At 40.8% G+C, this 15,570-nt stretch overlaps 1 protein-coding gene across 1 annotated transcript; it reads left to right on the top strand.

The window, feature by feature from the left end:
* The first annotated feature begins 363 nt into the window (after positions 1-363).
* LOC106916625 (DENN domain-containing protein 2A-like) lies at positions 364-10,818 on the top strand. The gene is made up of 20 exons (XM_014985024.2): positions 364-692; positions 1,377-1,427; positions 2,423-3,625; positions 3,741-3,832; positions 4,005-4,099; positions 4,171-4,380; positions 4,465-4,558; positions 4,649-4,699; positions 4,837-5,024; positions 5,950-6,059; positions 6,170-6,239; positions 6,578-6,655; positions 6,726-6,866; positions 7,129-7,277; positions 7,719-7,896; positions 8,565-8,606; positions 8,699-8,807; positions 9,744-10,016; positions 10,099-10,185; positions 10,268-10,818. The coding sequence occupies exons 1-20, from the start codon at positions 658-660 to the stop codon at positions 10,297-10,299; spliced, it is 3,288 nt and encodes a 1,095-aa protein (XP_014840510.2). The 5' UTR covers positions 364-657; the 3' UTR covers positions 10,300-10,818.
* Positions 10,819-15,570: the final 4,752 nt, after the last annotated feature.

Genomic DNA, 15,570 nt, shown 5'->3' with positions numbered 1-15,570 from the left:
GCTCCCAAATCTAGCATAATATTAACAGTGTCTAGCAAAAACTGTTAACTCCTTTCAACATTTTTTGTCACATTACAACAAACTTCAATGCTTTTTAAGAAATGTTATATTCTAGACTAAAGCAAAGAAGATGTAAAGTGGAAATCAAAGGATTATGCACTGGAAATTCTTCACCAAAAAATCTGATCTGCTGCAGCTGCGTAAGCAACCATAGTGCAGGAACAGCTGGGACAGAAATTCCAACAAACTTCAAATTTGGTAGGGAGGTGATTTAATGTGACGATGCGTGTCCCATGGAACAAATTCTCCCGCAGCCACGGGTTAAAAATGTGGCTTCTGAATTGTTGCAGGGAGCATCGGGACACAGCCATTCATTCTGCTTGTTCAGCTGTGAGAGGGGCATGCAGCAAGTCAAAGAAGGGAGAGGAGCAGGAAGCTGCATCCAGAGTTGTGGGAGAGTGAGGGTGAATGAAAGCTGCAGATTGGAAGAGAGTCAGTGGAGGGGAGAGAGGAAGAGTTTGTTAGTTGGAGAGAGAAACTTTTTACCATCTGCTCAAGGTTTGAGTGAAGTTGGGAAGCCTGTCAGACTGTCTTTACATATGGAACGCTGCTGGGGTCTGGACGCTGCACCGATGGACATGGATTTAGGAGCCGCAAATGCAGCCAGCCACAGTTTTAGCGAATGGATGGAGGTGAGAAATTATTTTACAATATGGTGACAGAAATATTGTTCTTAGGTTGTTCACTGTTCCTGGTTTATTTGCAAGTTATTTCCACTGTCGGTATTTGTCATGTTTGTTGCACAAGTTGCTGTTTAAAAAAAGAATGCTTGAGATGGCATCAAAGCAGAAGGTTGTGGGGTTTGTTTCTACTTTTTACTCTTCTGGTAAAAATCAATAATGTCACTCTGGGTTCTCCTAATCGTCTTTTGCTTTAAAATGCCAATATGTATCTGTGTTTCTTCTCTACGTCTTCTCTAAAGATGCTTGCTGTCCCTCCGCTCATGTACACCGTCACAGTGACTGTAAACGGTAATAGCAGTCACAGATCTGGGAAATGGCCAAGTGCTATCTTGGAGGACACTGAACTTTAAATTGTTGGCCCTGGAGACATGTGAAAGTATGCCGAGCATGTTTGTCCTCACAGGAGGCTAGCTTTTGACCAGTGCAGTGACTAAGTGACAGAGGAATTAGCTTTAAATTAACGAAAAAGCAGACGAGAGAGATTTCATGAATTCCTGACCATGTCATACAGTGGTGTTTTCGTTGAATTTGGCCAACTCCTTTTGATCGATTGAGATGAATGCTGTGAAATTTAATTTTAGGAGCAATATGTTATTGTAAACTATCCAAAACAATTGACTCTGACTATTGCAGGTGTCCAGTGATCATGGAGGCTGCTGAGAGAATCACCACAGCTGTCGACAGGTTTGTACGAAAGCCCAGGTTATTGTTTTAACCTCGACTGTAAATGATTTCACCAGTGGGAAGTTGAACCAGCAACTGACTGCATGTATATGAATAATCACCATAGTGACCTTTAAATACAGAGTCATCTGCATAAAGGTGCACCTTACATCCTTACATGAAACCTGTTCTCCCAGATGTGATTAATAAATTAGGGCATAAATGAAGACAATTACTTTCACAGAGTAAAAAAAGTCTAAGAAAGAGAGGCTTGTTTATATAATACATCTCTCACATGTATTACTCCATGTGAGAGATGTTGATATCAGTTTCAATATATAATAGATAGAAATATGAGGTGATATATGGCAAAAAGTGTAAAATATTTTCTGATTCAATCACTTTATGAAAAATAATGCTGGTAACGTTTTGGGAAAATCGAGGAAGCTGCAAACAAGTATGAAATTGTTTAGCTATTCTACTAAAAGAATAGATAGAAATATGCCAAAAATACAATGTTTCTAAGCATTTTGCCCGTAAGGAGGTCAATACAAAACAGTGGAACCTGTATGAATTTCAAAGATGTAAAACATTTCCCTTTCCAAGCCTGAGAAATGAGGAAAAGCATCCAGCTGGCCTTTAATCCTCCCATCCATAGAAGGTTCTTAAACTTGGGGCTTCCCATTTCCTCTAGTTTATTTATTAAAACTTAACAGTCCAGCAAAATTTGGCCCCAGTCCAAGAATGTGTTTATTTTGCAAAGATGATGAGAAAAAGATGATCATGAGTTTCCCCTCTGGCATTTACTCTCAGGCTCAGTTTTTCCACTGTCACCATGAAAACTGAGCGTCCTATGACTGGTCGCCCCACTGACCGCATGAGAAGTTCAGGAAACTCTGGTGGTTTTGTTTCTGTAAAAGTTAGAAGTGTACATTTATTTTATTTCTGGCACGCTATAAGACTGACCAATTCATTATAAATCAAAAGCTAAAAGTGTGCTTTTATCCTTTGTTTAGGCAAAAGTTGGGCTATCTTCGTGGAAGAAGTGTGACAGTGGAAATAGAGGACATTGGGCAAAAAATAAAAGAGACAAAAAAACAACCTTTTGCACCTTTAGACAACCTGTGGAACCAGAGTGAAGATTCGTCAAAGATGGATTTCAGGAGACCAGTTTGTGATCTCTACCCCACCGACAGCAGCACCGTCAGAACCAAACTTCCAAGATCCAATGGAGGAAACATCAAGGACAAGATTTCTCTGTGGGAGAACAAAGAATCCACTCTTTCACATTTAACTTCAAGTAGTTTGAGCAAGTGTGCAAGCATTAAAGGAACCGACTCCTTGACAAATGGCAGCAGCAAAACTGTGGCTAAGCAAAGGACTGAAAGTACCAGGACAGTAGCCACTAAGGAGAAGGACCTTGGGAAAGAAAATGTATTAATGCGTGACAATTCAAGACCTTGTTCCCCTGATGAACTGCCAAAACAACCTCGAGTGGCTAATAGTGGCAGTAGTTCTAGTGAAAGCAGGGAAAAGACTGCCTCAAAGAGACATACAGTTCACAAAGAAACTCCTCGAGATGATTCAACTCCTTGTTCGCCTCACTTACCTGGGAATCAGCCCCAAGTGATCAATCCAAGCTCTAGGTCCAGAGACAACACAGCAAAAACTGACAAGAGAAACGCAGGTCACAGAGTCGCTCTTAGTGATGATTCAAGGCCTTGTTCTCCACCAGCGACTGAGAAACAGCAAGTTGGGATGCTAAAAAAGAGCAGTGAAAAGAAATCGTCAGAACAAACCAGTGAGGAGACGAGAGCAGTGTTTACTCTTTTCAAGAAACTGGAGACTTTGGGGGAGAACCATGGCAAAGCCCCGGCAGAGCTTGGAAACTACTTCAGCCCACCGGGCAAGGACAAAAAAGTCGAGGTGAAAAAGAAAGAACTTAATGATTCAGCTGAGAGTAGATCTTTGTGGGATGGAGAAGGGAGGGAGAATCAGGAGAACGTGTACACGGAGCCGGGTGCCCTCCCCATCAATCCAGTGCCCAAACCCAAGCGTACCTTTCAACATCCAGCGACTGCCTCCACGGGAACGAGTTCGAAGGAGGGGAGAGGGAAGAGGAACCTCCCTCCGCTGCCATCCATTTCCTCTAAGGCATCCTCAAAGCCCCCCTGTGGTTACTATGGGAAACTCAGGGCAGACAGGTACCTTAGCAACAGGTACGAATGGTTTGAAACCAAATCAATGACGCTTCTGGGAAGATTATGTCAAAGTATTAAGCAAAATCCACTGAGATTATCTAAGTAATTTGCACTTTTGTGCCAACTGTGACAGGAAACCATTTGACCTTGAAGACCGTACAAGGTCACCCAGCCCAGTTTTCACCTGCCCCTTGTCTCAGGAACATCACTATGAAGACATCTTGGGTCAGACAACTGATTCATTTAATTTATTGCCCCCTTTAGCTTTTGGTGATTGAACATTTTCACTTTCTCTATTTTCTAGAAGCATTTATGGGCATAACTCTGTGTCGAGGGCCATACCACCATGTCTACATATTCTAAGAAATATTATATAAACATATGTTTGTTTCTGCAGACTCATCCAATGAGAACCCGTATGAAGACATAGAGTTGGAGAGTCAGTGTTCGCAGCAGTCTGTCCCCTCATCTCCTGGTGCCGATACAGCAAAGGTTCACAAACAGAAAAAGCACGAGGCAGCCGCAACTTAAACGAGGTTATCGTAACGTTTTTCTGTCGTTAGGTATCCAGGCCTGGTTTCTTCAGACAGAACTCAGGCAGAAGCTTCAAGTTACTGGACCTGAAGAGAACCAACCAGTCGGCCCACGGCATCAACAGCGGAGGTGTTTCATCTCCGCCCCAGCTCAGCCCGCCCTCCACCCCGCCTGGGCCTGAACACGGAGCCTGGATCCCAGGGGATCCCTACAGCCGCACCTGCCGCAGGATACCAACAGTCTGCATTGCAAATCACAGGATAAATACTTTTGGGAAAACTGTATTTCTTGACACTGATTCAACCCTTTTCCCTCCTCAATAGGTTGTGCTGAGAATCAACAGTATATTTGAGGGTCGGAGCAGAAAAAAACAGCTGCGAAGGATGTATCACTACGCCGAAACTATTTCTGGAAGAGGTTTTAGTGTTTATTTTGCTCTGAAAAATTACAGTTGAGTTCTTTTTATATTTGGGACAGCAATATGGATTGTTTGGCTTTTGTTCGCAGTAACTGATGAGAACAGCGACTCTGAGAGTGAAGTTGAAGACAGATTAAAAGGTAAGGTGTGATTTTTACAGTACATTACAAAAACCTTCGTAGCTCAAGAGGTATGAATGCTTCCACAAGGCCGTCCATGTCTTGTTTATTTTGTGCAGCCATCTTTAAATCGATCTTATCTTTGTGTGCTGTTCCAGTTCGATCTCTCCTGAGGCAGCCGAGAAAGACGCAGGTCCACTACAACGACTCCACCACCAGAAGCCGCTCTCTGGATCAGGAGCGCCACCAACGCAAGCTGTTTGAGTACTTCCTCGTTGTTTCACTGCAGAAGTCGAAGGTCGGCGACCACTATATGCCAGAAGTCACACAGCAGTTCCCCCTTAAGGTCAGCAGAGAAGCACTAAAGTCGTCTAGTTTGAAAAAAAAAATTAACTTCATGACTATTGGGCTTGCTGGCGTATAGCAAGGCGCCAATCCAAACACAACATATATTAACCTTAACTTGAATTATGATTGAATGTGATCAACAAAAATAAATCCTCAGGTCTGTTAGTTTATGTACAGTTTCTTTCAAAGTATTCACACCCCTTGAATTTTTCCACAAACTAAAGATTTCTTTGCTTGAACAACACAAAGTAGCATCTGATCCACAAACTGGACAGAAAATTATACATAAAAAAACCGAACAATTTTCTGATACCTCCAGGTAAAAGCAGACCCAGGGCATGGTGGTATCTGCAGAGTTTATGCTAGTAGGTGAAACTGATTTCTGCTGTAACGGCCTGTTGAGCGACCAGGTCTTTCTATTTACGCCATGTTTTCATTTTGAACTGAGCTTTTTGAAATGTTCAAAAAGTTAGTGATATTGTTACATAGCCTAACTCTACTTTAACCTTCTTCACAACTTTTTCTTTCTGACTTTTGTGCAGCGTTCCTTGATCGTAAGGATGCTGTTTATTGCTTTCTGAAGGCAATTGGTAGCACTGGATTTTATTTAGGGATATCAGAGTAAAGGGGACAGTAAAAAATTCATGTCTCTTTTTTTTTTAGAATATTTAAATGCCACAAGTTTCACCCTGCAATTATGTATTGTGTTTTGTTTGTCTATCGCATAAAATCCATATTAAATATGCTCAAGTTTGCGGTTTTAGAATGAAAAAAATCTTTTATTTGTTAATTTGTTCATGTTAATCCAGGGGTCAAGACAGAATTGGATTATCTATCTGGACCCTACTATTCTATAGCGTTAAGATGAAATTTATTTTTAAAAATAAAGAAAATCCACTCAAGTGTTTTCATATATGTTGCAGTTGGAGCAAAGCTTCAAGTTCCTGAGGGAGACGGAGGATCAGCTGAAGATCATCCCTCAGTTCTGTTTCCCCGACGCGAAAAACTGGGGGCCTGTGGAGATGTACCCAAGGTGAAAACTCTACAATGTGACACAACTCTTATTGCCTTTTACTGGAATGTAAATTATAGCTAATGCAATAAAAAACTATACAGATTATGCTTTTATTTTCAATTTCACAGTGAGATGTTCTCCTTTGTTTTGACCGGCGAGGATGGCAGCAGGCGGTTCGGATACTGCCGCCGCTTACTGGTAAATATCAACGAGCGGGGTAAATAAAAGTGACGTCACTGAACAGGAAGTGGCTGAATACCAAATGTCGGCTGAGTAAATAAACATGCCAAAATGGTGGACGTGCCTGTGGGAAAACGGCCCATCTCAGAGCCGAGGCGGAAGTGTCCGAGACTGGGAACCGTACTCCGCATGTGAAAGTGTGCATATGGTCCTGTTTATGGATCTCCAAAGGGAGTGGGCTCACTTTGTCAAACCCTAATGCGTCTAGAATTCCACTGATGACCTTTGACGTTTCAAGATGCGACAAATGTGTCTGTTTTTGAGCAAATGGAAGTGAGTTTTCTCCTGTGTTTCAGCCCAGTGGAAAAGGCCAACGCCTGCCGGAGGTTTATTGCATCGTTAGTCACCTCGGCTGTTTCAACCTGTTCTCCAAGGTAAACGCCTGCTACCGCGGAACCGACGCTGCTGCACTGCAGGACTTTAGTGTATGTTCGTACTTGGCAGGTGTTGGATGAAGTGGAGAGGCGGCGAGCTCTCTCCCCAGCTCTGGTCCAGCCATTTATGAGAGCCATCATGGAAGCCCAGTTTCCAGCTCCAGGAAGAACCATCAACATCAAAACCTTCCTCCCTGGTTCTGGCACTGAGGTGAGACAAAAAGACAAAACACATGCAGAACATTAAGGAATGCCTTTCAATGCATTTTCCATCAACTCTGTGATAATCCATCTTTGTATGCAAGTCACTTTCAGCAGTTTGAATTGTTCAATGTATCAATTATGATACAGAACTTACTTTGAGGAATCCCGGTGATGTTTCATTAATATTTTTGGTTTGCCAAAATCACCCATCACTCATTTTTGCATCAAGTTTTAAATGGTGTTTATGGTAAAGTGTATTTAATGTGCAGGTGATGGAGCTCTGCCGGCCATCTGACTCCCGTCTAGAGCATGTGGACTTTGAATGCCTGTTCTCCTGTTTGAGTCTGCGGCTGCTCCTCCGCGTGTTCAGCTCTCTGCTGCTGGAGAGAAGAGTGATCTTCACCGCTGATAAGCTCAGGTTGGCGCATTCGCGTTCAGTGTGACCAATTTCCTCAAGCTTCCCAGCAAGAAAAATCTCTTTGGAATTAGATTTTGTTCCAGACGCCCTCCTTCCAGTGTTTATTAAACTGTGCTGGTGGGACTGTTCCCTGGGGGGAGGGGGGGACATGCATCTCTGGGATGTTGTCATTATGAAGTTGGATAAATTGTGGGTGGTCCAGAGCAATGTTTTTAAATAAATGTAAGGCATCCCAGGGATTAGGAGCTCATGCAAGAGTGACATCTGGATCTGGTGGATGAATTGTTGGCCGGTTTGTTTGCTCCTCTGGGAAAAGCCAGAAATGGTGGCGTTTGATTTTCCCTGAGAAGTGTTGAGCTTTGGCACCCTCTAGTGGTGGAAAAGTGTTCTTCCATTAAATCCTCCAGCATCATTTCACGGCTTAATTCCATGTCCTTGCAGTACCCTCTCCCAGTGCTGCCACGCAGTCGTTGCTCTGCTCTACCCCTTCGTCTGGCAGCACACCTACATCCCGGTGCTGCCCTCCGCCATGTTGGACATCGTCTGCACTCCGACCCCTTTCATTGTCGGCCTGCTGTCCAGCTCTTTAACCCAACTCAACGAGCTTCCCCTGGAGGAGGTCAGATCAGAGGGACAGGCAGCAAAGCTTAAAGGGGCAGCATTATGTAAAATTGACTTTTTGAGCTGTACATCATGTTATAATGTTATTCCCTCATCAAATCATACCTTGATTCTTTCCTGCGTGTTTGAGGAATCTTTTAATCTCCTGTGGCAACCATTCAGTTGTGCAAAATGTGGGTGAGTCTAGTGCCGCCTTTGAAATCTAGATCCTCCTCAGAGCCGTTTCCGAGCTTCCGCCTCTCTTCTGCCCTCTCCTGCCATCCTCCCACTCAGCTCCTTCAGACTAGTCTGCAGCAATTAGCAAACACCTTATGCGCTTCTACTTCTCAGTATAGCACTGGTAAAAGTGCTGTTAAAGGGTTAATAGAGGAGCAATGTTGTGATGACTTCCTGAAGACGGAGTTTCAGGAAGAGCAGCCATTTTTAAAGACCCAGAGGCCCAATTTCAAGATGTTGAATTAAAAAGTCAATTTTCTTTTAAGTCATTTTTATAACAACTGGAGGTACCAGTTACTAGATTGTGCTAAAAACTGCTTCTCTGAGTCTGGAAAATACATAATGCTGCCCCTTTAAATTTTGCATCTGAAACTTATTCTTGCTTTGTTTATCTGTACAGTTTTATGTTTGCTGGATAAAGATAACACCACTTGGTTTTTCTGTGTGCAGGTTCTTGTCGTGGATCTCGGCAATAATCGACTTCTCAGACAGGTGAATGCATATTTCAAAATTTTAAGTGATCTTTACGAATAAGGACACGCATTGGCCTTCTTGTAAATAATATTTCTCTGTTGCACATTTAGTTGGATGATGAGGACTCAATACTGCCCTCTAAGCTCCAGTCGGCTCTGGAGAATGTTCTAGAAAGAAGAAGAGAACTTGCTAACGACAGAGGAGCAGACTCAATCAGTGGTGAGACAAAACAGGGCTTTATAGTGATCAGTCTGTGAAAGTATGATTATGTAAAAAAGGCTCCAAACAGTCAATATCTTATGTTTAATTTCTTAATCTAAAGGTTTCTTCAGTTATCCTGGGTTTTATTGTTATAAGTTGCTGATAGGGCCGTTAAGGTAAATGAAAGGGCATTCCGAGTCACTGACCCGTCCCTTTATTACCTTGATAATTATTATGCCCTATTCTGGTGCATTCATATGAGTCACTTCGACCTTGAAGACTATATACTCTTCTATTTTTAGCTCAGCTGAACAAAGACATACAATGTTTTCATTACGGACTCTTGGAGAGTGATAATGCTCTGGATCATAGACGCAGAAGAATAGAAAAGAAACAATCGTAAAGTTATTCCCACTAGGATTATCCCAGACCTGCCTGATATGGAAATAAGAAATTAAGACAGTTCAAAAAACAATCAATAAATTAGCATTCACTAAAAATTTGCTTCAGGCACTCTGACCAGAACCGTCAATCTAAATGTGTAATGAATGAACAGGGCCAAGAGCCACTGCAGGTAAAATATTAACTGTTTACGACTTCCCCCAAACATAACTTAAATATACCTCTGATTTCGGTTGAAACCCATTTGAGATTACACACATTTCTTTGAGAAATACTTAAAGTTAAACAGAAACCATAGATTCAAAATAAAAAAAATAATAAAAACCCTCTAAGAACTCATGGTCAACTAAAATCAAAAGGTTTTTATTTAAGAATGCATCAATTATTGAATAGAGCATAAAAGTGATAAAAAAGTTATTTAGATGTTTTTTTTTTAGCATTTTCTATGTGTTTGCAAAGGGGGTTCCTGCCACAAGCTAATGCTATTGAAGGGGTCATGGCATGGAAAAGTTTGAAGTTTGATGAAACTCCACCTCTTCTTTGTCTTTTTAGACACTGGTCATCTTAGCACCGTTGTGTCTGAGGCCTTTGTCCGCTTCTTTGTGGAGTTAGTTGGACACTACCCACTGTTCATCACCGCCGAACGTGAAGACGGATATTCCTCCTCTTCATCGTCCTCTCCCGCTTCCTGCGCTTTCCAACGTGAGGGGTTCCGGAAAGCGATCCCTTCCAAGACAGCGCGCCGCTTCTTGGAGGTCTTCATGGAGACCCAGATGTTTGGCTGGTTTATCCAGGAAAGAGAGCTCCATCGGCAAGCTCTGAGAGGTACCGAAAAGGAGAAAGAAGGGCTTCGGGCTCGGGAGATTGAGTGAATGTTGATGATTTTGACCCTCCCTGTTATTAACAGGACTGTTTGAAGTGAGAGTGCAGGAGTACTTGGACTCCATCAATGAGAATGAACACCGGAGGGTCAACAGATTTCTCAAAGGATTGGGTAAGAACAATTCGGGTCAGTTAGCTTAACAAGATAATTGACTGAGTCCCACCTTAAATTATTCTTTTTTTGGTTCCTCCAGGAAACAGAATGAAATTTCTTTCTAAGAGATAATGAAGACAGGCAACATACAAAAGAAGAAAATCCTGATTGTAAACTCAAGGATTTTTCTTGGAACTTGTCCTGTTTTTTTGTGAACTTTTGACCAGTGAGGCAGCGGTTTAGCTTCAAGAATGCCGAGAGATACTTTGACTGAAAAGTTGGTCAGCCATTTAAAAGCAGGTTTATATCTGGAAAGATGAAGACACCTGGAACTAAGGATTTATATAAATATTTCAGATCTTGTTTGGGAGATTTTCAAATGGGAATGTACATGGTGCCATCTTTTTTGGCATTGCGCAGCATGCTGACGACAAACTCATTTTCAAGCACACCAGAAAAATAAAACGATGGTTTGACTTTATGTTTGTAGTTTTTTCTACTGTTTCCAGCAGGGGGCTGTATTAGAGAGAAGAAAAAGACAAACCTGCCCGCTGCTCCAAAAATCCTTCAGGTTTCTTTCAGGCTGTTATATTTGTGTCTTTCTATATTATTGTTTGGAAAATTGATTAAATTACTTCAGATCAAACAAAAGCTGCATTTTTTGGGGAAAAAATGTCTCTGTTTGTGTGCCAGTATAAATGTATCAGTGTCATTTTCTACTATCTTAATGTAGTTGAAGATATTTAGCATTTTTGACTATAAGGATCATCAGTGTGGAGTTGTTGGCAAAAGCTTCACAGCTCGATTCTGTGAGTCACAGAAACGAAACAGATACAAACCCCACAGGAAAGACGGTATTCAATGTCAGTATGAGCACATAACACATCTGCAAAGCAAAGATTAAGTAGTGGATTGTTAGTGCCTGCTGAGGATTCCTGAGTAGAGAGTCAAGACATTACTTTCTGACATCATGAAGTAGGCAAAACAATCTTGTAAAGCAACGCATCCTGATTTATAGAAGTTTAAGACGGGAAACTAAATTACTGTAACCCTTTCCAGACTGATAAATGACATATTTCTATGGCTCTGGGACTAAAATGAACCACAGAAGAAGAAAATATCTAAGAGGTTAAATCAAGGTCACATCTACCTTCAAAACAAAGATTCACTGTGCCTTCTCTTCTAGTGACGCCACACAAGCCAAATGATCAGATCTGTTTCAAGAACGTTTTTTGTATTTTCCTCCCAATTCGCCTGTTTTTAAATCAAATTGTTCCTCAAAGGCTCATCTTGTACAAGAACTCCAAAGCTTATGACGTATCTGAAAACACCACATGAATTTGAGGAACAATGGAAACAATGAAATATGTCAAAGTGGTTTGTAATGAGAACCAGAGCAGACTATACTAGTCTATTACCACAGCAAAATCCCCATAAACTCATCTGCTATCAAGTTTATTAGTGCCAGTTGATTACTTGATTGTCTCTTTTGATCTCATCAACCACAACATACACAAAGCAGAATTGCTAGTTTTTGTATTTTGTGAACTTCTGTAGTGATCATCTGTTCTTCATGGAGCATGGATTGTTTTTTATGAAAAAAACAGAAAAATTCAGATAAGTTACTTAAAACTTGCATTTACTGGCAATTATCCAAATTTTGGGTTGCATGTAAAAGTCAGAAATTTTTACCACAGCCACATTTTTTTAACTCCCTCCCCCCCACTAAGCTTTTATATCAAAAGTGGTTTGGCCCCAATCTAGTCGTTCTCATTTTAGCTTGTAAAAGTAACGATTCCTGAGCTTAAAGCTACAAATCAAGCCTTGTCAAACTAAAAAATAAATCTTTCAGGGGAATTAAAGTTTAAATATGACTACATATAGGAATGGAAAGCTAGCAAAAAGAAAACTGATCAACTTTGAAAACCAACTCAAGAAACATAGTTTAATCATTTTTCTGAAAATAGATGCTCAATATCTGTGTTTAATTATACCTTTAGTTTCTTTAACCATTATTAGTGCTAATTGTTTCTATAGATGAACAAACTTGATCTTCTTGGACCCCTTCATGTCATGGGATAAAACTAATTTACAACTTCAAATTGCTCACCACTGGTAAAAATAGATTTATCGGATGACTGTAGCGACTACTGAAAAGCGATAAATTAAGAGAATGTTCTTTAAAGTTACACAGCTTGGTTATTATCTTCACACTAGAAATTATCTGGCAGCTATTTCTTGTTACGTCTAATTACTAACAGTATCATTTTTGACTTTTTGCTTGTAGATTTCTTGGCCTCCTATTGGTTAAGGGATTTGCTCCTTGCTAGAATTTCGTATAAGCTAGCTTTAGTGTGCAGCTTTTTTGGGCTAGCATATATTAACAGAGAAATTATTTTAGCTGTCACATCTTTGCCTCTCAAGCTGACAAATGAGATCACAAAAAGCTATAATAGTGAAATGATAATGGGTTTTACAGATGTGTAGAGTCAAACGAAGACATTCACTGTAGCATTGGTTGATTAGCTTAAGCGACTCGTGGCTTAAAATATAAGATGGTAAGATTAACTTTGCATCATGCCACATTTATTTGGAACTGTACATACTGTACGCAGACTGTACCAGACAAGAGAAGCAGCTAAAAGAGGTTAGCTTAAAAACAGTTCATATTGTTAGCTTCAAACAGCTACTTAATATCCCAGATGCTAGTCTGAACAGCTGAATTTGAACTAAACCTCCTGCTGTGATTCTTGGATTAAATAAATAACCTGCAATATCGATAAGACCAAACTCTAGTCCTGGAGAGCAACTATGGTGAACTTTTCTATGCATTTCTTCTCCAACAGACCTGAACTTAATAATTAGGTGATTACCAGATCAAGACACGGTGATGAGGGAATTTGACTCCTGTATGTGAAGAGGGGATACATCTTAGAGGTTGGACTCTTAACTGCTTTCTAAATAATGCGTCTTCAGTTCCCACCATATTTATTCAAGCCACTGGTAAAAATTTGTAGCACTTCTTGAACTTTAATTTTTTTATATATATCATCCATAGCATCTGCATCAGTGGCAAAATAACTCTCTTCCCACCTTGTACTTCCAGTTGTTTTAGTCTTTTACTTTCACTGATAACTTGAGCAACAAGCCTTTGCCTGGCATCATATTTATTATTTATTGACATCTAATTAAAGATTACTGAGCAATGGGAGCTTACAGTATCATTACAAGATCATAAGACGAAGAAAACTAATGAAAAAGCACAACTAATAGCAGTAATCTTTTGTAGAGTACTACTGACTACAGTTTTTGTAGAGAAGTCTGTTTGGAAGTCGGACTGTGATGTGCTTCACTGACACAGACTTCTTTCATAAGTTTATAATTATAATTTCAAGGTATCACTTACATGCTTCTGGCTTCTTCTTATTTACGTCACTGATGATTTTTACATCATCAATGACACTTTGAAAACAATCGTATGTGAATCTGGAATAAGTATATGTGACAGCCACAAATCTGACTTTTTTGGCGAGGTTGAAAAGATGGGAATCAGACTGCTTTGAAAAGGTCGGATTTGGGTAAATGTCAGAATGATAAAACAAGAAATACCAATAAGAACAAAATTCAAACGTTACTGAAGTTCAAATATTAAAAAGTTAAAATTTTGTCTTATACAACCCACATTTGATTTGTATTAAAACCTAAATCCAAGTTTTACAGCAGCAACAACTCTAAAATATATTTATTAAATCAAACATTTCCAACATGAGGAGTGCAGTCTATCAGAGCTTAAGAAGCAAAACAAAGGTTTCACAACACAACTCAACACATCCGCCTTCAGTCAGGTTGTCAGAGTTACAAATGTGAAAATCCCAGCATCTTTTCCAGAGTTGCTCCTCGATTGGGAAAGCTTCAGTGCAGAAGTCATTTCAGGAAGATGTGGTGAACTGACTGAGGCTGAGATGTTTGATCAGCTTGCTTGTGCTGTTTGAGCCTGAATGTGTTATTCTTTTGCTTGTGGATTTGTGTGGATTATGTGCAGATGTCTGAACCCCAGACCTCATATAGTCATACCTCGTTTCCTGCCAAGCACCTGGCTGTGATTTCAAGAAAGTTAGTTAACCGGTAATTATAGGTCTGATTAATCCCAACCAGCAGGAGTTAACCTCCAGAACCTTTCGTCCTGCATCAGTGAATTTATGTGGCTAAACTTCCTAAACCCTCACTGTGCGTCTTCAGTCAGGTGGCAAGTACTCTTATCCACCACTTACAAACAATAATAGTTTGTTGAAACTCTAATCTTCCTTCCAAAGTACATTTCACTGGTGTCTCTTACCCAACTGGATTCCACGTTTATGAAACACTCTGCAGCTATCACCTCTGAAAATATCCACCTACGTGTCAGAACCTGCTGGAAGATTCAGCAGTGCAACACACTGCATCTCGAACCATCCAACCAGCAATAAAATCACTCTATCATCATGGCCCATTAAAAACCAACCACCGATTCAATTAGGAATCCTCTGCGGAGATTTAACGACCTCATTCCAAGGCTTTGCAAGCTTGCATTTCGAACTCCCTTGAGGTTGCCTTTACTAATTACAGGATCCATGGTGTGATTTACGAAGGCGCGGAGGTGCAGGAGCCAAGCGCCTCTTGCCATTAATCAAAATGGAGAGTTTAGTGTCTGCTGCTGACATTTTGTTTCAGCCTTTTCTTTGTACATTCACACCTACAACCCTGGAGCCGAAGGATCTGCGTAGATTTGAGAGGGGAAGAAAAAGCGAAATTCGTGGTGGCTGTAACTCCCAAGTGTCAGACGCAGTGCTGAACAAATTACCCAGACCCGAGGCTTTGTTGGGCTCTAACATGGTATGTAGATGTTCTTGACCAGGCACGTGCATAGGGAGGGGCTGGGGGTGCTTGAGCACCTGCCCCTTTTGCTCCTTGCCCCCAAGTGCCTTTTTGGTGCAATTTTTTATTTTTATTTCCGAAGCCCTCTTCTGACACATAATAACATGTACTAAAATTATTATTATTATTATTTTTGTACAACATAATAAGCCTTCCGGTCACCTTGTTACCTTTGACCTTTTGCCCGTGACGCACGACGCAGTTGCCTCTTGCGCAGTGAGATAAGGCGGCTAACTGGAGCTCAACGTAGCGAACGTTCCAGATTACAGATCAGTTTTTGGTGAATTAAAAAAAAAGTTTTTGGTGAATAAAGTGGAGTAGACTTGCTGCCTGTCAGATGACGGAAAACGTTGAAGTATCGTTTCTGCTTCAGCACAGAATAGCGGTTTAAGCAGAGAGGTAATGAAATACAACAGACACTGACAGGCCTCTGCGTCTGCCTTTCTCTGAAGAACTGCTGAGCGGGAGGAGACAGCCAGGTGAGGAAAA

This window comes from Poecilia mexicana, unplaced genomic scaffold (assembly GCF_051168715.1).
Source record: "Poecilia mexicana isolate PSO_F unplaced genomic scaffold, ASM5116871v1 scaffold_23, whole genome shotgun sequence".
In the NCBI taxonomy this organism is placed as follows: Eukaryota; Metazoa; Chordata; class Actinopteri; order Cyprinodontiformes; family Poeciliidae; genus Poecilia; species Poecilia mexicana.
Note: the sequence above shows the minus strand (reverse complement) of the source record. Positions and strands in the feature narration are given on the sequence as shown.

Bases quoted from the DNA above. Each gene is read 5' to 3' on its own strand.
- LOC106916625 (XM_014985024.2), top strand. From the start codon at position 658: ATGCAGCCAGCCACAGTTTTAGCGAATGGATGGAG. The intron at 7,278-7,718 runs GTTGGCGCATTC...ATGTCCTTGCAG, and splicing joins TTCACCGCTGATAAGCTCAG to TACCCTCTCCCAGTGCTGCC. The intron at 8,607-8,698 runs GTGAATGCATAT...TTGCACATTTAG, and splicing joins ATAATCGACTTCTCAGACAG to TTGGATGATGAGGACTCAAT.